At 51.0% G+C, this 27540-nt stretch overlaps 1 protein-coding gene across 1 annotated transcript in view; it reads left to right on the forward strand.

Annotated features, from left to right (window-relative positions):
* Positions 1 to 667: 667 nt before the first annotated feature.
* Positions 668 to 27540, forward strand: part of DEDD (death effector domain containing) — a 30507-nt gene continuing 3634 nt past the window's right edge. The window contains exons 1-4 of the mRNA XM_063946815.1: positions 668 to 896; positions 19282 to 19682; positions 26649 to 26756; positions 26848 to 26994. Coding sequence (XP_063802885.1) covers positions 19358 to 19682; positions 26649 to 26756; positions 26848 to 26994 — 580 coding nt within the window. The 5' untranslated portion in view covers positions 668 to 896; positions 19282 to 19357. The remainder of the gene's footprint in view (positions 897 to 19281; positions 19683 to 26648; positions 26757 to 26847; positions 26995 to 27540) is intronic.

Here is a 27540-nt window from a genome sequence, read left to right on the forward strand (position 1 = left end):
AGAGCACCACACGAGAAACGGTCTCTGTGGATTGCGTCGGCATTCTGACCGCCGGCATAGTAATTACACCCCTAAAAAAAATTAACCTATAAAACTCATATAATACAAGTACATGCTAAGTGGCCAATCCAATTGCAGGTGAAGGGTGCGAGCTGCCGTTGCAATGGCGTAGAGACAGCACTGCATCTCTCACCCCTCGCGGCCTGAGCTCACCCATAATTCGCAGTTTTGTACGCAGCCCCATAGGCTCAGGGCCGCATACACAATTGTGCGAGCCTGAGCTACCGTAAAGTGTGGCTACTGCCGCGGTAACTCGTGGGGGTGAGAACATTGCCCGCAATTGGATTGACCCCTAAGAATTCCATGCAAAAAATTTGATTTTTTTGTTACCCAATGCTGAAAAATAGAGACATTTGTAGAGTAAACCTCCCACCAAGAAAACTCCAGGGGGGAATCTTTATAACCTGGGACATTACATGGAAATTAGAGACAGATTTCAACAATGTTATTATGAATCACAGGCTTTATAGTCTCAAGTACCAGGTTGCCCACTTCCAATATGGCCGCCGCTCCCATGCAAATGAATGGCGGTGAAGCCGCAAACACCCTCCTCCTAGAGCGAGGCCCTCAGCTAAGATGGCGTCCTAGCAGTTATCGTTACCAATGAGGTTGAAGCCAAGCTACGGCGAGCGGAGAGGACCAATCCGCGTAAGAGCTCCTCCTCCTTCTCCAACGGGCCTGCCCCTCCACCCCGGCAGCGGTGCCCGGATGTTCCCGTCTCCCTGTGCTGCTGCTGCTGCTACTGATAGAGACGGTGAAGGATCCATAATGGCTGCCCCGTCCTGAGAGCACCGAGAGGAGGTGTCACTGGTGACAGCAGCTGCAGCCGGCTTGGGGTAAGCGGCTGCCATCCCCGGGCCTAGTCACCCCTCCCAGGGACTGTGTGTGCCCCCACTGGGCCTGGTCACAAATACCCCTCCTGCTGCCAGATACCCCACAGCTACACCTGTGTGTGCACTGAGACCCCCTAACCAGATCCACCCCGACACTGCCCCAACAGGGCCTATTACCCCCTCCCCCCCCCTCACTGCTCCCAAATACCCCTCCTGCTGCCAGATACCCCACAGCTACACCTCTGTGTGTACTGAGACCCCCTACCCAGATCCACCCCGACACTGCCCCAACAGGGCCTAATACCCCCTCCCCCCCCCCCTCACTGCTCCCAAATACCCCACCTGCTGCCAGATACCCCACAGCTACACCTCTGTGTGTACTGAGACCCCCTACCCAGATCCACCCGACACTGCCCCAACAGGGCCTATTACCCCCTCCCCCCCCCCTCACTGCTCCCAAATACCCCTCCTGCTGCCAGATACCCCACAGCTACACCTGTGTGTACTGAGACCCCCTACCCAGATCCACCCCGACACTGCCCCAACAAGGCCTATTACCCCCTCCCCCCCCCCTCACTGCTCCCAAATACCCCTCCTGCTGCCAGATACCCCACAGCTACACCTCTGTGTGTACTGAGACCCCCTAACCAGATCCACCCCGACACTGCCCCAACAGGGCCTATTACCCCCTCCCCCCCCCCTCACTGCTCCCAAATACCCCTCCTGCTGCCAGATACCCCACAGCTACACCTCTGTGTGTACTGAGACCCCCTAACCAGATCCACCCGACACTGCCCCAACAAGGCCTATTACCCCCTCCCCCCCCCTCACTGCTCCCAAATACCCTTCCTGCTGCCAGATACCCCACAGCTACACCTGTGTGTACTGAGACCCCCTACCCAGATCCACCCGACACTGCCCCAACAGGGCCTATTACCCCCCCCCCCCCCTCACTGCTCCCAAATACCCCTCCTGCTGCCAGATACCCCACAGCTACACCTCTGTGTGTACTGAGACCCCCTACCCAGATCCACCCGACACTGCCCCAACAGGGCCTATTACCCCCTCCCTCACTGCTCCCAAATACCCCTCCTGCTGCCAGATACCCCACAGGTACACCTCTGTGTGTACTGAGGCCCCCTGCCCAGATCCACCCCGACACTGCACCAACAGGGCCTATTACCCCTCCCCCCCCCCATCCTGACACCCCCCTTACTGCTCCCAAATACCCCTCCTGCTGCCAGATACCCCACAGCTACACCTCTGTGTGTACTGAGACCCCCTGCCCAGATCCACCCCGACACTGCCCCAACAAGGCCTATTACCCCTCCCCCCCCTCATCCTGACCCTCCCCCCCCTCATCCTGACCCTCCCCCCTCATCCTGACCCCCCCCTCATCCTGACACCCCCTTACCCCCCCTCATCCTGACACACCCCTTACCCCCCCTCATCCTGACACCCCCCTTACTGCTCCCAAATACTCCTCCTGCTGCCAGATACCCCACATCTACATCTCTGTGTGTACTGAGACCACCCGACACTGCCCCAACAGGGCCTATTACCCCTCCCTCTCCCCCCCTTCTTACTGCTCCCAAATACCCCTTCTGCTCCCAAATACCCCTTCTGCTCCCAAATACCCCTCCTGCTGCCAGATACCCCTCCTGCTGCCAGATACCCCACATCTACCTCTCTGTGTGTACTGATACCCGACACTGCCCCAACAGGGCCTATTACCCCTCCCCCCCCCCCCCCTCACCCCCTTCTTACTGCTCCCAAATACCCCTCCTGCTGCCAGATACCCCACAGCTACCTCTCTGTGTGTACTGATACCCGACACTGTCCCAACAGGGCCTATTACCCCCCCCCCACCTCATCCTGACACCCCCCTTACTGCTCCCAAATACCCCTCCTGCTGCCAGATACCCCACAGCTACCTCTCTGTGTGTACTGAGATCGCCTACACAGATCCACCCCGACACTGCCCCAACAGGGCCTATTACCCCTCCCCCCCTCATCCTGACTCCCCCCTTACTGCTCCCAAATACCCCTCCTGCTGCCAGATACCCCACAGCTACACCTCTGTGTGTACTGAGACCCCCCTAAACAGATCCACCCCGACACTGCCCAAACAAGGCCCATTACCCTTCCCCCCCCCCCCTCATCCTGACACCCTCCTTACTGCTCCCAAATACCCCTCCTACTGCCAGATACCCCACATCTACATCTCTGTGTGTACTGAGATCACCTACCCAGATCCACCCTGACACTGCCCCAACAGGGCCTATTACCCTCTGCCCCCTCACCCTGACACCCTATTTAATGCTCCCAAATACCCCTCCTACTGCCAGATACCCCACAGCTACACCTCTTTGTGTACTGAGATCCCCTACCCAGATCCACCACGACACTGCCCCAACAGGGCCTAATACCCTGACACCCTCCTTACTGCTCCCAAATAACCCTCCTGCTGCCAAATACAATTCTGTGTATCTGGTCTGTTAACCCCACCCCCCTCATCCTGACACCCTCCTTACTGTCCCCAAATACCCCTCATGCTGCCAGATACCCCACAGCTACACCTCTGTGTGTACTAAGACCCCTCCACAAGACTGCCCCAACAGGGCCTATTACTCCCTTCTTTGTCCCGCGACCCTGACACACGCCTTACTACTCCCAAATACCCCTCCTGCTGCCAGATACCCCATCAGCTACTGATTGTACTGCGATACTCCTACCCAGATCCACACTGCCCTCACCTGGCCTAATACACCTGCCCGGCCGAAATGCTACCGGACGGAATCCCAACAAATGCGTGGTCCACGCCACCAACTAAGTGAGAATATAACCGTGCCTGAAGCATTCCGAGCGGATTTGCTGCTGGGATTCCAGTGCCGGAAAATCATATGTATTCCCACCTGACTGCTCCCAGTCTCCTCTCCTACTGCCATATATGCCTCCATTCATAATTACCCAGCTTATCCCTAACAACCTAATATGGGATGCAGTTCATTTGCCGGCTGTCGGTATCCCGGCGGTCAGGATACCAACACTGGAATCCCGACGCACAGGGTATATTCCCACTCGTGGGTGTCCACAACACCCATAGTGTGGCAATAGAACCTGTGGAGAGCCCTCAAGGGGACTCTTTGCTCTCGCCCTGTGGCCGGGATGCCGTTGTCGGTATACTGACGGTAAATCATACTGATCCCCCTACAACACCTCTCACCCTGACAGCCACCATCCTACTGCCAGATACCCCAGTAGATACTCCTGTGTGCTAGGCTTACCCAGGTCAACTTGGATTACCCTAATCCCCCTCCTCCTGCCCCTTCACCTGGACACCCACCTGATGCTCCCATTTACCCCACCTTCTGCCATACACCCCAACATTCCCCGTGCCTGCCATATACCCCAACATTCCCTGCACCATTCCATCTGCCATATACCCCAACATTCCCTGCACCATTTCTTCTGCCATATACCCCAACATTCCCCGTGCCATTTCTTCTGCCATATACCCCAACAATCCCCGTGCCATTCCATCTGCCATATACCCCAACAATCCCCGTGCCATTCCATCTGCCATATACCCCAACAATCCCCGTGCCATTCCATCTGCCATATACCCCAACAATCCCCGTGCCATTTCTTCTGCCATATACCCCAACAATCCCGTGCCATTCCATCTGCCATATACCCCAACAATCCCGTGCCATTCCATCTGCCATATTCCCCAACATTCCCAGTGCCATTCCATCTGCCATATACCCCAACAATCCCCGTGCCATTCCATCTGCCATATACCCCAACAATCCCGTGCCATTCCATCTGCCATATTCCCCAACATTCCCCGTGCCATTTCTTCTGCCATATACCCCAACAATCCCGTGCCATTCCATCTGCCATATACCCCAACAATCCCGTGCCATTCCATCTGCCATATACCCCAACAATCCCCGTGCCATTCCATCTGCCATATTCCCCAACATTCCCCGTGCCATTTCTTCTGCCATATACCCCAACATTCCCTGCCCCATTCCATCAGCCCCAACATTCCCCGTGCCATTCCATCTGCCATATACCCCAACATTCCCCGTGCCATTTCTTCTGCCATATACCCCAACATTCCCTGCACCATTCCATCTGCCATATATCCCAACATTCCCCGTGCCTGCCATATACCCCAACATTCCCCGCTATGGTGGCCAATCCTGGGATTTAGGGCCAAAAATGGCCGGGATTGGAAGCTCCAATCCCGGGGATTGAGGGATCATCGTTGAGCGTCCACAGAACGCTCAGACGCAGCCCGGCTTCCTTATTCCGGCTCCCCAGCGCAGCGTGGCCGTCAGCTGCTGCAGGGAGCCGCCTCCAGCGATGAGAGGTTGTTTCCCACCCGCCCGCGGAATATGGTTAGTAATGTGCGTGGGGCGGGGTGGGGTGAGGGGGCGGCCACCTAGCTAAAGGCCAATCCCGGGAATCCCGGGATTGGCCATTTTTCAATCCCGAAATTTGGGATTGAAAAAATGGCCCGGGATTGGCTTCACTATTCCCCTCACCATTCCTTCTGCCATATACCCCACAGTACCCCGCACCATTCCTTCTGCCATATACCCCACAGTACCCCGCACCATTCCTTCTGCCATATACCCCACAGTACCCCGCACCATTCCTTCTGCCATATACCCCACAGTACCCCGCACCATTCCTTCTGCCATATACCCCACAGTACCCCGCACCATTCCTTCTGCCATATACCCCACAGTACCTCGCACCATTCCTTCTGCCATATACCCCACAGTACCCCGCACCATTCCTTCTGCCATATACCCCACAGTACCCCGCACCATTCCTTCTGCCATATACCCCACAGTACCCCGCACCATTCCTTCTGCCATATACCCCACCGTACCCCGTGCCATTCCTTCTGCCATATACCCCACCGTACCCAGCTCCATTCCTTCTGCCATATACCCCAATGTACCCCGTGCCATTCCTTCTGCCATATATCCCACCGTACCCCGCGCCATTCCTTCTGCCGTATACCCCACAGTACCCCGCACCATTCCTTCTGCCGTATACCCCACAGTACCCCTCACCATTCCTTCTGCCATATACCCCACAGTACCCCGCACCATTCCTTCTGCCATATACCCCACCGTACCCCGCACCATTCCTTCTGCCGTATACCCCACCGTACCCCGTGCCATTCCTTCTGCCATATACCCCACCGTACCCCGCACCATTCCTTCTGCCATATACCCCACCGTATCCCGTGCCATTCCTTCTGCCATATATCCCACAGTACCCCGGACCATTCCTTCTGCCATATACCCCACAGTACCCCACACCATTCCTTCTGCCATATATCCCACAGTACCCCTCACCATTCCTTCTGCCATATACCCCACCGTACCCCGTGCCATTCCTTCTGCCATATACCCCACCGTACCCCATGCCATTCCTTCTGCCATATACCCCACCGTACCCAGCTCCATTCCTTCTGCCATATACCCCAATGTACCCCGTGCCATTCCTTCTGCCATATATCCCACCGTACCCCGCACCATTCCTTCTGCCGTATACCCCACAGTACCCCGCACCATTCCTTCTGCCGTATACCCCACAGTACCCCGCACCATTCCTTCTGCCGTATACCCCACAGTACCCCTCACCATTCCTTCTGCCGTATACCCCACAGTACCCCGCACCATTCCTTCTGCCATATACCCCACCGTACCCCGCACCATTCCTTCTGCCGTATACCCCACCGTACCCCGCACCATTCCTTCTGCCGTATACCCCACCGTATCCCGTGCCATTCCTTCTGCCATATATCCCACAGTACCCCGGACCATTCCTTCTGCCATATACCCCACAGTACCCCGGACCATTCCTTCTGCCATATATCCCACAGTACCCTGCACCCTTCTTCTGCTATATATCCCACAGTACCCTGCACCCTTCCTTCTGCTATATACCCCACAGTACCCCACACCATTCCTTCTGCCATATATCACACAGTACCCCGCACCCTTCCTTCTGCCATATACCCCACAGTACCCCGGACCATTCCTTCTGCCATATACCCCACAGTACCCCGGACCATTCCTTCTGCCATATACCCCACACTATTCCTCCACCGTACCCTGTGCCATTCCTTCTGCCATATACCCCACCGTACCTTGCACCATTCCATCTGCCATATGCCCCACACCATTCCTTCTGCCATATACCCCACACCATTCCTTCAGCCATATACCCCACAGTACCCTACACCATTCCTTCTGCCATATACCCCACAGTACCCCGCACCATTCCTTCTGCCATATACCCCACAGTACCCCGCGCCTTTCCTTCTGCCATATACCCCACCGTACCCCGGGCCATTCCTTCTGCCATATACCCCCACCGTACCCCGTGCCATTCCTTCTGCCATATACCCCACTGTACCCCGCGCCATTCCCCCACCGTACCCTGTGCCATACCTTCTGGCATATACCCCACCGTACCTTGCACCATTCCTTCTGCCATATACCCCACCGTACCTTGCACCATTCCTTCTGCCATATACCCCACCGTACCTTGCACCATTCCTTCTGCCATATACCCCACCGTACCTTGCACCATTCCTTCTGCCATATACCCCACCGTACCTTGCACCGTTCCTTCTGCCATATACCCCACCGTACCTTGCACCGTTCCTTCTGCCATATGCCCCACACCATTCCTTCTGCCATATACCCCACCGTACCTTGCACCATTCCTTCTGCCATATACCCCACAGTACCCAGTACCATTCCTTCTGCCATATACCCCACAGTACCCCGCGCCTTTCCGTCTGCCATATACCCCACAGTACCCCGCGCCTTTCCTTCTGCCATATACCCCACCGTACCCCGCGCCTTTCCTTCTGCCATATACCCCTCCGTACCCCGCGCCATTCCTTCTGCCATATACCCCACCGTACCCCGCGCCATTCCTTCTGCCATATACCCCACCATTACCCGTGCGATAAACATTACGTTACCCTAATAAGCCTGCTGTACCCTCCCTTGCCCCCTCACCCTGACTGCTATTACCGCTCCTTCAGATAATCCACTTGCCCTTCTGTGTGTACTCAATACTGCCCTATAGGTACCTGGTACAGAAAACACTTATCCCATCCTCCGCCCACACCCTGACGGCTCCCAAATACCCCTGCTGCCAGATGTACAGGACTGTGCAAATGTTTTAGGCAGGTGTGGGAAAATTGCTGCAAACTAAGAACGCTTTCAAAAATAGAAGTGTTAATAGTTTATTTTGAGCATTTAACAAAATGCAAAGTGAATGAAAAGAAGAGAAAACTAAATCAACTCGGTATTCGATGTGACCAGCCTTTCCCTTCAAAACACCATCAACTCTTCTAGGTACACTTGCACACAGTATTTGAAGGAACTCGGCAGGGAGGCTGTTCCAAACATCTTGGAGAACTAACCCCAGATCTTCTGTGGATGTAGGCTTGCTCAGATCCTTCTGTATCTTCATGTAATCCCAGACAGACGATGACATTGAGATCAGGGCTCTTTGGGGGCCATATCATCACTTCCAGGACTCCTTATTCTTCTTTACGCTGGAGATAGTTCTTAATGACATTGGCTGTATGTTTGACAGAAGGATTTGAGTAAGTCTACATCTGTGGTTAGATCTTTAGAGCAGCCTCCCTGCCGAGTTCCTTCAAAAACTGTGGGTAAGTGTACCTGGACACACTCTCCTAGGTAACGCATGCTTTGTCTGGGTTGTAGAATGTTGTGTTCATACAGTAGGATTACCAGTGATATCACAGATAGAAGGTAACTTCCATGGGCAATATGAAATATCCTGCGAGGTGTCGGCTGTTTGGGAGTTTCTGTGAGTCGGTCCGTATTTTTAAAGCGGCGATCATTTACAGGTCGAAACCTGGTCGATTTTGCTTTGTGAATTATTGCCACTTTAGAAATACAGGCTGACTCGCAGAAATTCCCGGACAGCCGGCACCTCGCAGGATATTTCATATTGCCCCTGATGTGTATTTGAGCCTTTTTGACAGATGTCACACTCCATTTGCGGACTGCTCAGGACTGTTTTATAGGAGTAAGAGTGATGATAACTGCGTGTCTGTTTATTATACGGCCTATGTAATTATGGCCCCGATTTATGTGTTTGTAAGTAAAGCAAATTGTGAAGCAACTGGGCAAAACCATGTGCAGTGCAGGTGGGGCAGATGTAACATGTGCAGAGAGAGTTAGATTTGGGTGGGTTATATTGTTTCGGTGCAGGGTAAATACTGTCTGCTTTATTTTTACACTGAAATATAGATTTCAGTTTGACCACACCCCACCCAAATCTAACTCTCTCTGCACATGTTACATCTGCCCCACCTGCACTGCACATGGTTTTGGCCAGTTGCTTGATAACTTGCTTTACTCAGTGGTGGCAAAATATGCGCTATAGCTCCTTTTTACTTGCTGTGGGCAGCACAGGACTCACTTTTTAATAATGAGGGGGTCCTGCAGGACGCACATGGCACCCACCTCAGCCAGTCCCTATCCAGGTGCCTCCTGGGACCTCCTTCCTCCCTGCCACGTCAGCCCGCTGCTACAGCTTGCGCAGCAGGCACCGTATTCAGCTAATCCTGCCCGCATAGTGGTTACGGCCCTGGTGCAGCCGATCACCGCTCTGATAATAACAAGCAGCAGCTGTGTCCGTGCCGGCGGCACCCGGGCAGTGCACATAGGAGGCCCGAGCAGAGAGACCGGTGCTGGCGGAGAGGCCGCACAGGTTGCATTGGTGGGAGGCTGGTTTGGCCGCCTGCTCCTGCTTGAGGAAGAGAAGGCCCGTGGGCTCTCCCGCCCTGCCACCCGCTCCCTACTCCCAGCCCGTGGGTATGTAGCAGTGTGTGACGGTGGAGCAGGAGCATGTTTGGGGTGTTTGGGCAGCACTGCGAGTGCACGGGGGGCTGAGGAAGGAGAACCTGCAGGCAGCCGGGAAGGGTCAGGGCCCAGGGGTAACGGGGTATGACAGACTGGTGGTGGTGGGGTGCTGGGTATGGTATACCAGCGCTGGGGGGAGAGGGTTACAGAGACGGGTGGGTGGGATCGCTGTCAGAGCAGTATCACAGGCCTGTGGGTAGGGGTCACCAGGTACCAAGCAGTGTTCTCCCCAGGCTGTATTTTTCTGGCTCCGGAACCCACCCCTCCTGGCGCAGTGACTCTACCGAGACAATGACGCGTCCGAAAGCTGCGTGACGTCACGCAGCCGCGCTGAAAACGGTTAGGCCACGTCTGCATTGGCCAGACCACTCCACACAAACTGCGCATTAGCAGCGGCCGCACAACACATGCGCAATTAACAGAAAATAGTGATCTGTGCCGAATAACCTTCTCTGTGCAGTACGCATTGGTAAACTATGGAGGCAGCAGGAAGCCACAGACTGAGAGTTATATAGTGGGAGGAGCAGGATCCCCAGCAGCACAGAGTATATCAGGAGATGAGTGATGTGTCAGTGAGGACAGGGCTGCATGTGACAGGGGCAGTGACATGATGTGAGGAGGGGAATGGAGGCAGCAGGAAGCCACAGACTGAGAGTTATATAGTGGGCGGAGCAGGATCCCCAGCGGCACAGAGTATATCAGGAGATGAGTGATATGTCAGTGAGGACAGGGCTGCATGTGACATGATGTGAGGAGGGGAATGGAGGCAGCAGGAAGCCACAGGAGAGTTATATAGTGGGAGGAGCAGGGTCCCCAGCAGCACAGAGTATATCAGGAGAGGAGTGATGTGTTCGTGAGGACAGGGCTGCATGTGACAAGGGCAGTGACATGTGAGGAGGGGAATGGAGGCAGCAGGAAGCCACAGCCTGAGAGTTATATAGTGGAAGGAGCAGGGTCCCCAGCAGCACAGAGTATATCAGGAGAGGAGTGATGTGTCAGTGAGGACAGAGCTACATGTGACAGGAGCAGTGACATGATGTGAGGAGGGGAATGGAGGCAGCAGGAAGCCACAGACTGAGAGTTATATAGTGGGAGGAGCAGGGACCCCAGCAGCACAGAGTATATCAGGAGATGAGTGATGTATCAGTGAGGACAGGGCTGCATGTGACAGGGGCAGTGACATGATGTGAGGAGGGGAATGGAGGCAGCAGGAAGCCACAGACTGAGAGTTATATAGTGGGAGGAGCAGAGTCCCCAGCAGCACAGAGTATATCAGGAGATGAGTGATGTGTCAGTGAGGACAGGGCTGCATGTGACAGGGGCAGTGACATGATGTGAGGAGGGGAATGGAGGCAGCAGGAAGCCACAGACTGATAGTTATATAGTGGGAGGAGCAGGGTCCCCAGCAGCACAGAATATATCTGGAGATGAGTGATGTGTCAGTGAGGACAGGGCTGCATGTGACAGGGGCAGTGACATGATGTAAGGAGGGGAATGGAGGCAGCAGGAAGCCACAGACTGAGAGTTATATAGTGGGAGGAGCAGGGTCCCCAGCAGCACAGAGTATATCAGGAGAGGAGTGATGTGTCAGTGAGGACAGGCCTGCATGTGACAGGGGCAGTGACATGATGTGAGGAGGGGAATGGAGGCAGCAGGAAGCCACAGACTGAGAGTTATATAGTGGGAGGAGCAGGGTCCCCAGCAGCACAGAGTATATCAGGAGAGGAGTGATGTGTCAGTGAGGACAGGGCTGCATGTGACAGGGCAGTGACGATGTGAGGAGGGGAATGGAGGCAGCAAGAAGCCACAGACAGAGTTATATAGTGGGAGGAGCAGGGTCCCCAGCAGCACAGAGTATATCAGGAGAGGAGTGATGTGTCAGTGAGGACAGGGTTGCATGTGACAGGGGCAGTGACATGATGTGAGGAGGGGAATGGAGGCAGCAAGAAGCCACAAACAGGGTCTCCTATAAATGCAGCTTTAAATAAAACACATGTAATACATTCAGTTTGTTTGTGGGCCATTACACTGTCACGTCCGGGACTTTTATACAAGTTTTAACATAAGTTTTTGTTAAATATGAGGAAGTTATTTAGATGTAATGTATAAGTGCCTAACTAAGCTTATTTTTGAGGTAGAGAAATGTTTTGTGTTTTTTCGCCATTACACCAAACACGGGGTGTCCAGTTAGCTGCGATTGTGGCTAATGTTATCGCACCTATCTCCCAACAAATCATCTAATCGCAGCCTGCGCACTCCTGTTTCTCTAACGTCCTAAGTGGATGCTGGGACTCCGTAAGGACCATGGGGAATAGCGGCTCCGCAGGAGACAGGGCACAAAATAAAAGCTTGAGATATCAGGTGGTGTGCACTGGCTCCTCCCCCTATGACCCTCCTCCAAGCCAGTTAGATTTTTGTGCCCGGCGAGAAGGGTGCAAACTAGGTAGCTCTCCAGAGCTGCTTAGAATAAAAGTTTAGTTAGGTTTTTTTATTTTCAGTGAGTCCTGCTGGCAACAGGCTCACTGCATCGTGGGACTAAGGGGAGAAGAAGCGAACTCACCTGAGTGCAGAGTGGATTGGGCTTCTTAGGCTACTGGACGTTAGCTCCAGAGGGACGATCACAGGTTCAGCCTGGATGGGTCACCGGAGCCGCGCCGCCGTCCCCCTTACAGAGCCAGAAGAGACGAAGGTCCGGTGAAAGCGGCGGCAGAAGACATCCTGTCTTCAAGACTAAGGTAGCGCACAGCACCGCAGCTGTGCGCCATTGCTCTCAGCACACTTCACACTCCGGTCACTGAGGGTGCAGGGCGCTGGGGGGGAGCGCCCTGAGACGCAATATAACACACATATGCCTTAGCTGGCAAAAGGAATACATCACATATAGCTCCAGGGCTATATGGATGTATTTTTTCCCCTGCCATTTTACACAAAAAAGCGGGAGTTAAGGACGTCGTGAAGGGGCGGGGCCTATCTCCTCAGCACACTGGCGCCATTATTCCCTCACAGCTCCGCTGGAAGGACGGCTCCCTGATTCTCCCCTGCAGTACTGCATCTGATTCAGGGTAAAAAAGAGAAGGGGGGGCATTTTGGCAGCAAATAACTAGATTAACAGCAGCTATAAGGGATTAACACTTATATAAGGTTATCCCTGTATATATATAGCGCTGGGTGTGTGCTGGCAGACTCTCCCTCTGTCTCTCCAAAGGGCTAAGTGGGGTCCTGTCCTCTATCAGAGCATTCCCGGTGTGTGTGCTGTGTGTCGGTACGCGTGTGTCGACATGTATGAGGAGGAAAATGAGGTGGAGGCGGAGCAGTTGCCTGTGTTAGTGATGTCACCCCCTAGGGAGTCGACACCTGACTGGATGATTGTGTTTAAGCAATTAAGTGATAATGTCAGCAATTTACAAAAAACTGTTGACGACATGAGAAAGCCGGCAAATCAATTAGTGCCTGTTCAGGCGTCTCAGACACCCTCAGGGGCCCTAAAACGGCCGCTACCTCAGTGGGTCGACACGGATCCAGATACAGATACTGAATCTAGTGTCGACGGTGACGAGACAAACGTAATGTCCAGTAGGGCCACATAGATAAGGCGCTCACACGTTTATCTAAACAAGTAGCGTTACCGTCCCCTGATACGGCCACCCTCAAAGAACCAGCTGATAGGAGGCTGGAAAATATCCTGAAAAGTATATACACACATACTGGTGTTATACTGCGACCAGCAATCGCATCAGCCTGGATGTGCAGTGCTGGAGTCGCATGGGCGGATTCCCTGACTGAGAATATTGATACCCTGGATAGGGACAATATTCTGTTAACTATAGAACATTTAAAGGATGCATTGCTATATATGCGTGATGCGCAGAGGGATATTTGTACCCTGGCATCAAGAGTAAGCGCAATGTCCATCTCTGCCAGAAGAGCATTATGGACCAGACAGTGGTCAGGGGACGCAGATTCCAAACGGCACATGGAAGTATTGCCGTATAAGGGGGAGGAGTTATTTGGGGCTGGTCTAACAGACCTGGTGGCCACGGCAACGGCTGGAAAATCCACCTTTTTACCCCAGGTTACTTCACATCAACAGAAAAAGACACAGTCTTTTCAAACTCAGTCCTTTCGTTCCCATAAGTACAAGCGAGCAAAAGGTCACTCTTTTCTGCCCAAGGGCAGAGGAAGAGGAAAAAGGCAGCACCATGCAGCCGCTTCCCAGGAGCAGAAGCCCTCCCCTGCTTCTGCCAAGTCTTCAGCATGACGCTGGGGCTTTACAAGCAGACTCCGACACGGTGGGGGCCCGTCTCAAGTATTTCAACGCGCAGTGGGCTCACTCGCAAGTGGATCCCTGGATTCTACAGGTAGTATCACAGGGGTACAAACTGGAATTCGAGGCGTTTCCTCCTCATCGGTTCCTGAAGTCTGCTTTACCAAAGTCTCCCTCCGACAGGGAGGCAGTTCTGGAAGCCATTCACAAGCTGTACTCCCAGCAGGTGATAATCAAGGTACCCCTCTTACAACAGGGGAAGGGGTATTATTCCACACTATTTGTGGTACCGAAGCCGGACGGCTCGGTGAGACCAATATTAAATCTAAAATCTTTGAACACTTACATAAAAAGGTTCAAATTCAAGATGGAGTCACTCAGAGCGGTGATAGCGAACCTGGAAGAGGGGGACTATATGGTGTCGCTGGACATCAAGGATGCTTATCTCCACGTCCCAATATATCCTTCTCACCAAGGGTACCTCAGGTTTGTAGTACAAAACTGTCATTATCAGTTTCAGACGCTGCCGTTTGGATTGTCCACGGCGCCTCGGGTCTTTACCAAGGTAATGGCCGAAATGATGATTCTTCTACGAAGAAAAGGCATCTTAATTATCCCTTACTTGGACGATCTCCTGATAAGGGCAAGAACCAAGGAACAGTTAGAAGTCGGAGTGGCACTATCTCAGGTAGTGCTAAGTCAGCACGGATGGATTCTAAATATTCCAAAATCGCAGCTGATTCCAACGACACGTCTACTGTTCTTAGGAATGATTCTGGACACAGTCCAGAAGAAGGTGTTTCTCCCGGAGGAGAAGGCCAGGGAGTTATCCGAGCTAGTCAGGAACCTCCTAAAACCAGGACAGGTCTCAGTGCATCAGTGCACAAGGGTCCTGGGAAAAATGGTGGCTTCTTACGAAGCGATTCCATTCGGAAGATTCCATGCAAGAACTTTTCAGTGGGATCTACTGGGAAAATGGTCCGGATCACATCTTCAGATGCATCAACGGATAACCCTGTCGCCAAGGACAAGGGTGTCTCTCCTGTGGTGGCTTCAGAGGGCTCATCTACTAGAGGGCCGCAGATTTGGCATTCAGGATTGGATCCTGGTAACCACGGATGCCAGCCTGAGAGGCTGGGGAGCAGTCACACAGGGAAGGAATTTCCAGGGCTTGTGGTCAAGCATGGAAACATCTGTTCATATAAACATTCTAGAACTAAGGGCCATTTACAATGCCTTAATTCAAGCAAAACCTCTGCTTCAGGGTCAGGCGGTGTTGATCCAGTCGGACAACATCACGTCAGTCGCCCACATAAACAGACAGGGCGGCACGAGAAGCAGGAGGGCAATGGCAGAAACTGCAAGGATTCTTCGCTGGGCGGAAAATCATGTGATAGCACTGTCAGCAGTGTTCATTCCGGGAGTGGACAACTGGGAAGCAGACTTCCTCAGCAGACACGACCTTCACCCGGGAGAGTGGGGACTTCACCCAGAAGTCTTCCACCAAATTGTAAACCGTTGGGAAAGACCAAAGGTGGACATGATGGCGTCACGTCTAAACAAAAAACTGGACAGATATTGCGCCAGGTCAAGGGACCCTCAGGCAATAGCAGTGGACGCTCTGGTAACGCCTTGGGTGTACCAGTCAGTGTATGTATTCCCTCCTCTGCCCCTCATACCGAAAGTATTGAGAATCATAAGAAGGAGAGGAGTAAGAACTATACTCGTGGTTCCGGATTGGCCAAGAAGGTCTTGGTACCCGGAACTTCAAGAGATGCTCACGGACGAACCGTGGCCTCTACCTCTAAGACAGGACCTGCTACTGCAGGGGCCTTGTCTGTTCCAAGACTTACCGCGGCTGCGTTTGACGGCATGGCGGTTGAACGCCGGATCCTGAAGGACAAGGGCATTCCAGAAGAAGTCATCCCTACTCTGGTAAAAGCCAGAAAGGAAGTAACCGCAAAACATTATCACCGCATTTGGCGTAAATATGTTGCGTGGTGTGAGGCCAAGAAGGCCCCTACACAGGAATTTCAACTGGGTCGTTTCTTGCATTTCCTGCAAACAGGACTGTCTATGGGCCTAAAATTAGGGTCCATTAAGGTTCAAATTTTGGCCCTGTCGATATTCTTCCAGAAAGAACTGGCTTCAGTACCTGAAGTTCAGACATTTGTGAAAGGGGTGCTGCACATACAGCCTCCTTTTGTGCCTCCAGTGGCACCTTGGGATCTCAATGTTGTGTTGAGATTTCTAAAATCACACTGGTTTGAACCATTGTCTACGGTAGATTTAAAATATCTCACGTGGAAGGTGTCGATGCTGTTGGCCTTGGCTTCAGCTAGGCGTGTGTCAGAATTGGCGGCTTTATCATGTAAAAGCCCTTACCTAAATTTTCATTCTGACAGGGCGGAATTGAGGACTCGTCCTCAATTTCTACCTAAGGTGGTTTCTGCATTTCACATGAACCAACCTATTGTGGTACCTGCGGCTACTAGGGACTTAGAGGACTCTAAGTTGCTGGACGTTGTCAGGGCCTTGAAAATATATGTTTCCAGGACGGCTGGAGTCAGGAAAACTGACTCGCTGTTTATCCTGTATGCACCCAACAAGCTGGGTGCTCCTGCTTCAAAGCAGACGATTGCTCGTTGGATTTGTAGTACAATTCAGCTTGCACATTCCGTGGCAGGATTGCCACAGCCAAAATCAGTAAAAGCCCATTCCACAAGGAAAGTGGGCTCATCTTGGGCGGCTGCCCGAGGGGTCTCGGCTTTACAACTTTGCCGAGCAGCTACTTGGTCAGGGGCAAACACGTTTGCTAAATTCTACAAATTTGATACCCTGGCTGAGGAGGACCTGGAGTTCTCTCATTCGGTGCTGCAGAGTCATCCGCACTCTCCCGCCCGTTTGGGAGCTTTGGTATAATCCCCATGGTCCTTACGGAGTCCCAGCATCCACTTAGGACGTTAGAGAAAATAAGATTTTACTTACCGATAAATCTATTTCTCGTAGTCCGTAGTGGATGCTGGGCGCCCATCCCTAGTGCGGATTGTCTGCAATACTTGTATATAGTTATTGTTACAAAAAATTCGGGTTATTATTGTTGAGCCATCCTTTCAGAGGCTCCTTTAAAGTTATCATACTGTTAACTGGGTTCAGATCACGAGTTGTACGGTGTGATTGGTGTGGCTGGTATGAGTCTTACCCGGGATTCAATATCCTTCCTTATTATGTACGCTCGTCCGGGCACAGTATCCTAACTGGCTTGGAGGAGGGTCATAGGGGGAGGAGCCAGTGCACACCACCTGATATCTCAAGCTTTTATTTTGTGCCCTGTCTCCTGCGGAGCCGCTATTCCCCATGGTCCTTACGGAGTCCCAGCATCCACTACGGACTACGAGAAATAGATTTATCGGTAAGTAAAATCTTATTTTATCGCATCTATCCTATTCCAAATTGGTGAAAACTGGATTCGCGTGATAATTCTAGCTGCAAAAGCTGATACGTATAGGAGAAAGTGGGGAAATCTGCCTGTACCCCACAAAGGCCAAACTAATATAGGAAAACATTATAGAAGTCTATTAGTGACCATAATAATTTTATGTGTTGTCATTAAATTGGGTAAATGGCTGTTATATGCATATTTTTTTTTTAAATGAGGAAAACATTCTAGAAAGCTTTTTTTTGTCATTAAAATAAGTGCTCTCATTAACTTTGGGGTACATAAAAATGGGTAAAAATATGTTTTGGTCATTTTAGGGGACTAAAAAAAAAAGTTGAAATGGACCGATTACTCCCACCTGCAAGTCTAAAAACGCGTGTCCCACTCATAAAGCACCCCAATACACCCGTCCCATACCTTGTACCCCAATTTCCATCACTCTGTATTTTTTTACCCCCAAAATTACGTCATTGTTAGGTAATTAAAAATAATGTAAAACATCTAGGTGTCTAATTAGTCATTCAGGGGGTGTCCCAGTTGTTCTGAACCAAATTCTGACATTTTTACCTTTAAAATAGGGATTTTGCACTACTTATCACCAGCTCTGAGCTGGTGCAGAGAAATCCGCGATAAGCCCTAAGGAGACTTATGGTCACTAACAGGATACTAAATGATCGCGTTTGTGAGAATTGTGAAACTGCGTTGTTGCGGCCTATTGGACCTCCTCCCCTTCCCCCAGTATCACAAAGTGTCCATCACCCCTTGTAAAGGAAAGTTCTACATAATCTGCCCAACTCTTTGTATTAAGGACATGAACACCAGAGAGCGGTCTTAGGTTGAAAACTCAGGATACACAGCTATTTTTTTTATTTTTTGTATACAGCGTCACGTATGGGACTTTTTTACTCCTTTTCATGGAGTGTCCCCATTGTAATGGCGGCTGTTCCATTGGAGTCTGTGACTGATGTGTAACATACAGCTCTTCGTTACTGTGGTCTGAATATGCACTTATGTATGACTTGGGCAATATGTGACCTATATGTAAGACGGATTGGTACTGAACGCCGACCGTACTAGCACCCACCCAATCAGGCTGGAGGTGGTTCAGGCTGACGTTCCGATGGTCAGGTGGTTTGAGCTGTGACTTGGACTTTTCTCAAAATGCCTCTTGTGCGTAAATGAAACTCAGCCGCATATCTCAGCATCGGCTCCAACCTGCGTTACTGTCAGTTCATTGTCATGCATAAGTTAAGTATGCGGATCGAATTTACATCCCCGTGAAGCATGGAGCCCCCTGGTGGGATTGGCTAGTTTATGGTTCTGCTAGTGGAAGTGGGGGAAGCGGGCCCTTGACTACCATAAAGTGAGAACCTGACATATGCTATTTACAATCCCTTGCAAGCAAAACAGTGCTTATCCTATCATGCAGCATTATCTTGTAGACTTTTTACCATTCTGCAGGAATTTGGGTCCTGATACAGATGGAGCCCTGCTCATCTATCCCTTTACTAAGACTAATTGAGCCAGTGCTGTCAGACTTAATCCCCTGCTGTATTGTTCTCTCTGTATTGTATTGCAGCGGAGAACAATAGATGAAAGGCTTATGCTAATAAGCCTTGGTGCACCTGGGTGCAGCAGAGAAGGCTAGATGAGCAAGGCTCCATCTGTATATACAGTACATACGATACATCCATATGTCTGCACACCGTCCTCTGATTATTCTCCTCTCCCCTCTAGAGACGACTCTACATTTCTTTGTGACGGAGGCGGGCGAGAGCGAAGGAGGAGTGCACCCAGGACTTGGCGCCTGGAGATGGCCCACCTGAAGAGGAGGAGGGAGCAGGCCTGGCCGGAGGAGGCGGGCGATAGGGAACACGGACTGTACAGCTTGCACCGGATGTTTGACATTGTGGGGACGCACTTGACTCACAGAGACGTGCGCGTCCTTTCCTTTCTGTTTGTGGACGTTATAGACGACTACGAGAGGGGGATGATACGTAGCGGCCGGGACTTCCTGCTGGCTCTGGAGAGGCAAGGCCGCTGCGATGAGTCCAACTTCCGCCAAGTTCTGCAGCTACTGAGGATCATTACCCGCCACGACCTGCTTCCTTACGTAACGCTGAAGAGGAGGAGGGCTGGTGAGTACTCGCCGGGGGGAGGGTCTGACGGTCCCATCTCTTCATACACCATGTCCTGCCCCACCCAGCCAGCAGAAGGTGGTGATTGGCCGCTGCGACGGCCGGCTGGAGGTATAACTGACCCCATACTAGAGCCCTGAAATTGGGACCACATATTGCAGGTACACCTTTGGAGCTTACAATCTAATTCCCCTACCACAGGCACGTCACCTACCAGAGGTTCCCAAACTCTGCCATAACAGTCCAGGTTTTAAGGATATCCAGGCTTGAGCACATATTACTTAATTACCACCTCAGTCAATTTGATTTAACCATGCGGTCTCCGACATGAACATCCTTAAAACCTGGACTGTAATGGCGGAGTTTAGGAAACTCTTTAATAGGACATTGATTAATACTGGACTGGACTTCGACTTCTGGGCGTAGTATGCGGTTATAGGGGTCGACACCAGACTGTTGACATTGTGAGTGTTGCCAATTTTAGGGTTAATCTGCGATTTGGTTAGGTGTCCAGTCCACAGAAAACAGCACTGCCGACTGTCACGTCGTCTACGTTTTGTACCACGCCCATTTAGGTGATGTAAGTCCAGTGTTGTGCCCTGTGTAAAGGGGCTTTCCCCACCCAATCTGTATGTATTTTATTAGAGATTATATCTACAAACTGTTGGTGTTTCCCCTCCCCCGGTCCACCACATGCTGCTCAAACTGCGCAAATACATTAAATACATTGGTGTGTTCCAATAGCACTTGCGTTACAGTCTTGGTTTCATGTAAGTAATGTTCGATGAAGTATGTCCTGCATCTGAAGTGGTTCTGGTGTGATCGGGAGACTGTCTCCCATTGAGAGAGGTGTTTGCGGTGTGACACCGGCTGTGCAGTTTAATCGTTTGTTTCATTTCGTCCCACAATGTTTCTCTATCGTCCTAAGTGGATGCTGGGGTTCCTGAAAGGACCATGGGGAATAGCGGCTCCGCAGGAGACAGGGCACAAAAAAGTAAAGCTTTTACCAGATCAGGTGGTGTGCACTGGCTCCTCCCCCTATGACCCTCCTCCAGACTCCAGTTAGATTTTGTGCCCGAACGAGAAGGGTGCAATCTAGGTGGCTCTCCTAAAGAGCTGCTTAGAGAAAGTTTAGCTTAGGTTTTTTACTTTACAGTGAGTCCTGCTGGCAACAGGATCACTGCAACGAGGGACTTAGGGGAGAAGTAGTGAACTCACCTGCGTGCAGAGTGGATTTGCTGCTTGGCTACTGGACACTAGCTCCAGAGGGACGATCACAGGTACAGCCTGGATGGTCACCGGAGCCGCGCCGCCGGCCCCCTTGCAGACGCTGAAGAGAGAAGAGGTCCAAAATCGGCGGCTGAAGACTCCTGAGTCTTCATAAAGGTAGCGCACAGCACTGCAGCTGTGCGCCATTTTCCTCTCAGCACACTTCACACAACAGTCACTGAGGGTGCAGAGCGCTGGGGGGGGCGCTCTGAGAGGCAAATAAAAACCTTATTAGAGGCAAAAAATACCTCACATATAGCCCACAGAGGCTATATGGAGATATTTAACCCCTGCCTAACTTCAAAAATAGCGGGAGACGAGCCCGCCGGAAAAGGGGCGGGGCCTATCTCCTCAGCACACAGCGCCATTTTCTCTCACAGAAAAGCTGGAGAGAAGGCTCCCAGGCTCTCCCCTGCACTGCACTACAGAAACAGGGTTAAAACAGAGAGGGGGGGCACTGATTTTGGCGATATTGTGTATATATATAAAAGATGCTATAAGGGAGAAACACTTATATAAGGTTGTCCCTATATAATTATAGCGTTTTTGGTGTGTGCTGGCAGACTCTCCCTCTGTCTCCCCAAAGGGCTAGTGGGTCCTGTCCTCTGTCAGAGCATTCCCGGTGTGTGTGCTGTGTGTCGGTACGTGTGTGTCGACATGTATGAGGACGATGTTGGTGAGGAGGCGGAGAAATTGCCTGTAATGGTGATGTCACTCTCTAGGGAGTCGACACCGGAATGGATGGCTTATTTAGAGAATTACGTGAGAATGTCAACACGCTGCAAGGTCGGTTGACGACATGAGACGGCCGACAATCTATTAGGACCGGTCCAGGCGTCTCAGAAACACCGTCAGGGGTTTTAAAAACGCCCATTTACCTCAGTCGGTCGACACAGACACAGACACGGACACTGAATACAGTGTCGACGGTGAATAAACAAACGTATTTCTCATTAGGGCCACACGTTAAGGGCAATGAAGGAGGTGTTACGTGTTTCTGATACTACAAGTACCACAAGAAAGGGTATTATGTGGGAGTGAAAAAACTACCTGTAGTTTTTCCTGAATCAGATAAAATAAAATGAAGTGTGTGATGATGCGTAGGGTTACCCCGATAGCAAATATTGGCGTTATACCCTTTCCCGCCAGAAATTAGGGTACGTTGGGAAACACCCCTTAGGGTGATAAGGCGCTCACACGCTTATCAAGTGGCGTTACCGTCTCCAGATACGGCCGCCCTCAAGGAGCCAGCTGATAGGAAGCTGGAAAAATATCCTAAAAAGTATATACACACATACGGTGGTTATACTGCGACCAGCGATCGCCATCAGCCTGGAGATGCAGTGCTGGGTTGGCTTGGTCGGATTCCCTGACTGAAAATATTTTATTCATGTAGAGCATTTAATAGGATGCATTCTATATATATGTATGTGAGATGCACAGAGGGATATTTGCTCTCTGGCATCAAGATAAGTGCGTTGTCCATATCTCCCAGAAGATGTCAGGGACACGACAGTGGTCAGGTGATACAGATCCCATACGGCAGATGGAAGTATTGCTGTATAAAGGGAAGGAGTTATTTGGGGGTCGGTCCATCGGACCTGGGGACCACAGCAACAGCTGGGAAATCCAACCTTTTTTACCCCAAGTTACATCTCAGCTAAAAAAGACACCGTCTTTTCAGCCTCAATCTTTCCTTTCCCATGAGGGCATGCAGGCAAAAGGCCAGTCATATCTGCCCAGACATAGAGGTAAGGGAAGTAGACTGCAGCAGGCAGCCCTTTCCCAGGAAAAGAAGCCCTCCACCGCGTCTGCCAAGTCCTCAGCATGACGCTGGGGCCGTGCAAGCGGACTCAAGGTGGGGGGGTAGTCTCAAGAGTCTCAGGGCGCAGTGGGATCACTCGCAAGTTGACCCCTAGATCGTACGAGTATTATCCCAGGGGTAAAGATTGGAGAGTCGAGACATCTTCTCCTCGCAGGTTCCTGAAGTCTGCTTTACCAACGGCTCCCTCCGACAGGGAGGCAGCATTGGAAACAATTCACAAGCTGTATATCCAGCAGGTGATAATCAAAGTACCCCTCCTACGACAAGGAAAAGGGTATTATTTTTCCACACTATATTGTGGTACTGAAGCCAGACGGCTTGGTGACACATAGTCTAAATCTAAAATGGTTTGAACACTTACATAAAAGGTTCAAATCGAGATAAAGTCACTCAGAGCAGTGATAGCGAACCGGAAAAAAGGGGACTATATGGTGTCCCTGGACATCAAGGATTACCTCCATGTCCAAATTTTGTCCTTCTCATCAAGGGTACCTCTGGTTCGTGGTACAGAACTGTCAATATCAGTTTCAGACGATGCCGTTTGAATTATCCACGGCACCCCGGGCCTTTTTTACAAGGTAATGGCCGAAAAGATGTTTCTTCAAAGAAAAAAGGCATCTAAATTATCCCTTACTTGCACGACCTAAAAAGGGCAAGTTCCAGAGAACAGTTGGAGGTCGGAAGAGCACTATCTAAAGTAGTTCTTCGACGGCACGACTGGATTCTAAATATTCCAAGAATCGCAGCTGTTTTCCGACGTCTGCTGTTCCTAGGGATGATTCTGGACACGGTTCAGAAAAAGGTTTTTCTTCCCGAGGAAAAAGCCAAGGAGTTATCCGACCTGTCAGGAACCTCCTAAAACCAGGAAAGGTGTCTGTACATCAATGCACAAGAGTCCTGGGAAAAATGGTGGCTTTTTACGAAGCAATTCCATTCGGCAGATTCCATGCAAGAATTTTCCAAAGGGATCTGTTGGACAAATGGTCAGGGTCGCATCCTCAGATGCACCTGCGAATAACCCTGTCGCCAAGGACAAGGGTATATCTTCTGTGGTGGTTGCAAAAGGCTCATCTATTGGAGGGCCGCAGATTCGGCATACAGGATTTGATCCTGGTGACCACGGACGCCAGCCTGAGAGGTTGGGGAGCAGTCACACAAGGAAGAAACTTCCAGGGGGTATGGACGAACCTGGAAAAGTCTCTTCACATAAACATTCTGGTACTAAGAGCAATCTAAAATGCTCTAAGCCAGGCGGAACCACTCCTGCAAGGAAAACCGGTGTTGATTCAGTCGGACAACATCACGGCGGTCGCCCATGTAAACAGACAGGGCGGCACAAGAAGCAGGAGTGCAATGGCAGAAGCTGCCAAGATTCTTCGCTGGGCGGAGAATCACGTAATAGCACTGTCAGCAGTGTTCTTCCCGGGCGTGGACAACTGGGAAGCAGACTTCCTCAGCAGACACGATATTCACCCGGGAGAGGGGGGTCTTCATCCAGAAGTCTTCCACATGCTAATAAACTGTTGGGAAAGACCAATGGTAGACATGATGGCGTCTCGCCTCAACAAGAAACTGGACAAGTATTGCGCCAGGTCAAGAGATCCACAGGCAATAGCTGTGGACGCACTGGTAACACCTTGGGTGTACAAATCAGTATATGTGTTTCCTCCTCTGCCTCTCATACCAAAGGTATTGAAGATTATACGGTGAAGAGGAGTAAGAACAATACTAGTGGCTCCGGATTGGCCAAGAAGGACTTGGTACCCGGAACTTCAAGAGTTGGTCACGGACGACCCGTGCCCTCTACTTCTGAGAAGGGACCTGCTACAACAGGGTCCCTGTCTCTTTCAAGACTTACCGCGGCTGCGTTTGACGGCATGGCGGTTGAACGCCAGATCCTAAAAGGGAAAGGCATTCCAGAAGAAGTCATTCCTACCTTGATTAAGGCAAGGAAGGAAGTCACCGCGAAACATTATCACCGCATTTGGCGAAAATATGTCGCGTGGTGCGAGGATCGGAGTGTTCCGACGGAGGAATTTCAACTGGGTCGTTTCCTACATTTCCTACAATCAGGATTGTCTATGGGTCTCAAATTGAGATCTATTAAGGTTCAAATTTCGGCCCTGTCAATATTCTTCCAAAAAGAATTGGCCTCAGTTCCTGAGGTACAGACTTTTGTTAAAGGAGTACTGCATATACAGCCTCCTGTGGTGCCTCCGGTGGCACCGTGGGATCTAAATGTAGTTTTAGATTTCCTCAAATCCCATTGGTTTGAACCATTGAAAAAGGTGGATTTTAAATATCTCACATGGAAAGTGACTATGTTACTGACCCTGGCTTCTGCCAGGAAAGTATCTGAATTGGCGGCTTTATCTTATAAAAGCCCTTATCTAATCTTCCATTCGGATAGGGCAGAACTGAGGACTCGTCCGCATTTTCTCCCTAAGGTGGTATCAGCGTTTCACCTGAACCAACCTATTGTGGTGCCTGCGGCCACTGGCGACTTGGAGGACTCCAAGTTGTTGGACGTTGTCAGAGCCTTAAAAATATACATTTCAAGGACGGCTGAAGTCAGAAAATCTGACTCGCTGTTGATACTATATGCACCCAACAAGTTGGGTGCCCCTGCTTCTAAGCAGACGATTGCTCGTTGGATTTGTAACACAATTCAACTTGCTCATTCTGTGGCAGGCCTGCCACAGCCTAAATCTGTTAAGGCCCATTCCACAAGGAAGGTGGGCTCTTCTTGGGCGGCTGCCCGAGGGGTCTCGGCATTACAATTCTGCCGAGCAGCTACGTGGTCGGGGGAAAACACGTTTGTAAAATTCTACAAATTTGATACCCTGGCAAAAGAGGACTTGGAATTCTCTCATTCGGTGCTGCAGAGTCATCCGCACTCTCCCGCCCGTTTGGGAGCTTTGGTATAATCCCCATGGTCCTTTCAGGAACCCCAGCATCCACTTAGGACGATAGAGAAAATAAGAATTTACTTACCGATAATTCTATTTCTCGGAGTCCGTAGTGGATGCTGGGCGCCCATCCCAAGTGCGGATTATCTGCAATACTGTACATAGTTATTGTTAACAAATTCGGGTTATATTGTTAAGGAGCCATCTTTAAGAGGCTCTTTCTGTTATCATACTGTTAACTGGGTTTAGATCACAAGTTGTACGGTGTGATTGGTGTGGCTGGTATGAGTCTTACCCGGGATTCAAATTGCCTCCCTTATTGTGTACGCTCGTCCGGGCACAGTACCTAACTGGAGTCTGGAGGAGGGTCATAGGGGGAGGAGCCAGTGCACACCACCTGATCTGGTAAAAGCTTTACTTTTTTGTGCCCTGTCTCCTGCGGAGCCGCTATTCCCCATGGTCCTTTCAGGAACCCCAGCATCCACTACGGACTCCGAGAAATAGAATTATCGGTAAGTAAATTCTTATTTTTTGTCTTTTTGGGTCACTTGAAAGTCGGCAGAAAATGAAGCATAAACAACAACAAAAAAACAGAATCTCACTGCGATAGATTATCACAGGAAATATCGGGGAACCGATCTGTATGTTGAGGTCATTAGAAAACGTTATTGTTCCACTACACTGTTGACCATAGCTGTCCTGTATACTGCAGTACCTTAGCCTGCCAGAAGATGGCGGCCTCTTTAACGGACATGTACGGCAGGATGTAACGGAATCCAAGATCTTGGACTCTGTTGCGTTTGACACGGTTATATTTATAGGGACTATCTCTCTCTCTGGAAGGTGGGGAACATTGCGGTCTGCTGGGCAACACTTCTGTACGTTGTACTATACGCTGACCCCTAAGGCAGACATGTTAATGCGGTATCTGGAATCACACAAATCCTCTTCCTCTGTTTGCAGTGTGCCCGGATCTTGTAGACAAATACCTCGAGGAGACCTCCATTCACTACGTAACACCGCGGACGAACAGCAGTGCGGAGTCCGGCACAGAGCAGCCACGCACGGCTGGTAAGAGCCGTCATTTTATCTGCTATTTTGCCGTTCCACGCTTTGAACTTGTGTGTCACTATCTGTTTTCTTTACCCTCCTCCGTTGTCAGTGTCGCCACACCACCCCGTGGTATGCACTTCCCCCTCCGGAGCCCAGATCTGCACGAAAAGGCCCGGCCGCGGGAGACCACCCCTCAGCAGTCAGAGGAAGAGGAGGAAATCAAACACACCCGACCCTAAGGAGAAGCAGACGTGCGGTACGTAGCCGGTGTGAAAGGATACAGTGTTCACGTTCACCTGTAGTGTTCATTCTACCACCGTGCACCTGTCACAACCCGTGCAGTTCCTCTTTCCTGTCTGGGGAGTCTGTATCTGTTCTGGTGCTTCTAGCACACTTTGGTCTGTATCTCAGCACTGAGATAGACCAGAGTGTGCTAGAAGCACCAGAGCAGAGAACGAAACGCACTCTGAGCAGGAAAGATGAACTGCAGCGTTTGTGACCGGTGCAGAGTGCTAGGATGAACACTGCACCTGTCTCCAAAGATATCATGGGGAGGGGGGGACAGGGGTGGGGATTGGTGTGTGTGCCAGAAAGGCGCAGCCATTTTGTATTCCGCATAGTGTTACACACACATAATGGCGTATAGTGTGAGACATAGGGATGGATTCAGTTGTAGTCAGAACTGCTGTCTTTTTATAAAGATGGCAGTTTCCGACTTTTTTATGTCAGAATCTATTCCGAGCTATTCAATCCCCCTGCTGTTTTTCCGAAAAGTCAGCAATTCCGACTTGTCGGAAAACGT

The sequence above is a fragment of the Pseudophryne corroboree genome, chromosome 12, assembly GCF_028390025.1.
Source record: "Pseudophryne corroboree isolate aPseCor3 chromosome 12, aPseCor3.hap2, whole genome shotgun sequence".
Classification (NCBI taxonomy): Eukaryota; Metazoa; Chordata; class Amphibia; order Anura; family Myobatrachidae; genus Pseudophryne; species Pseudophryne corroboree.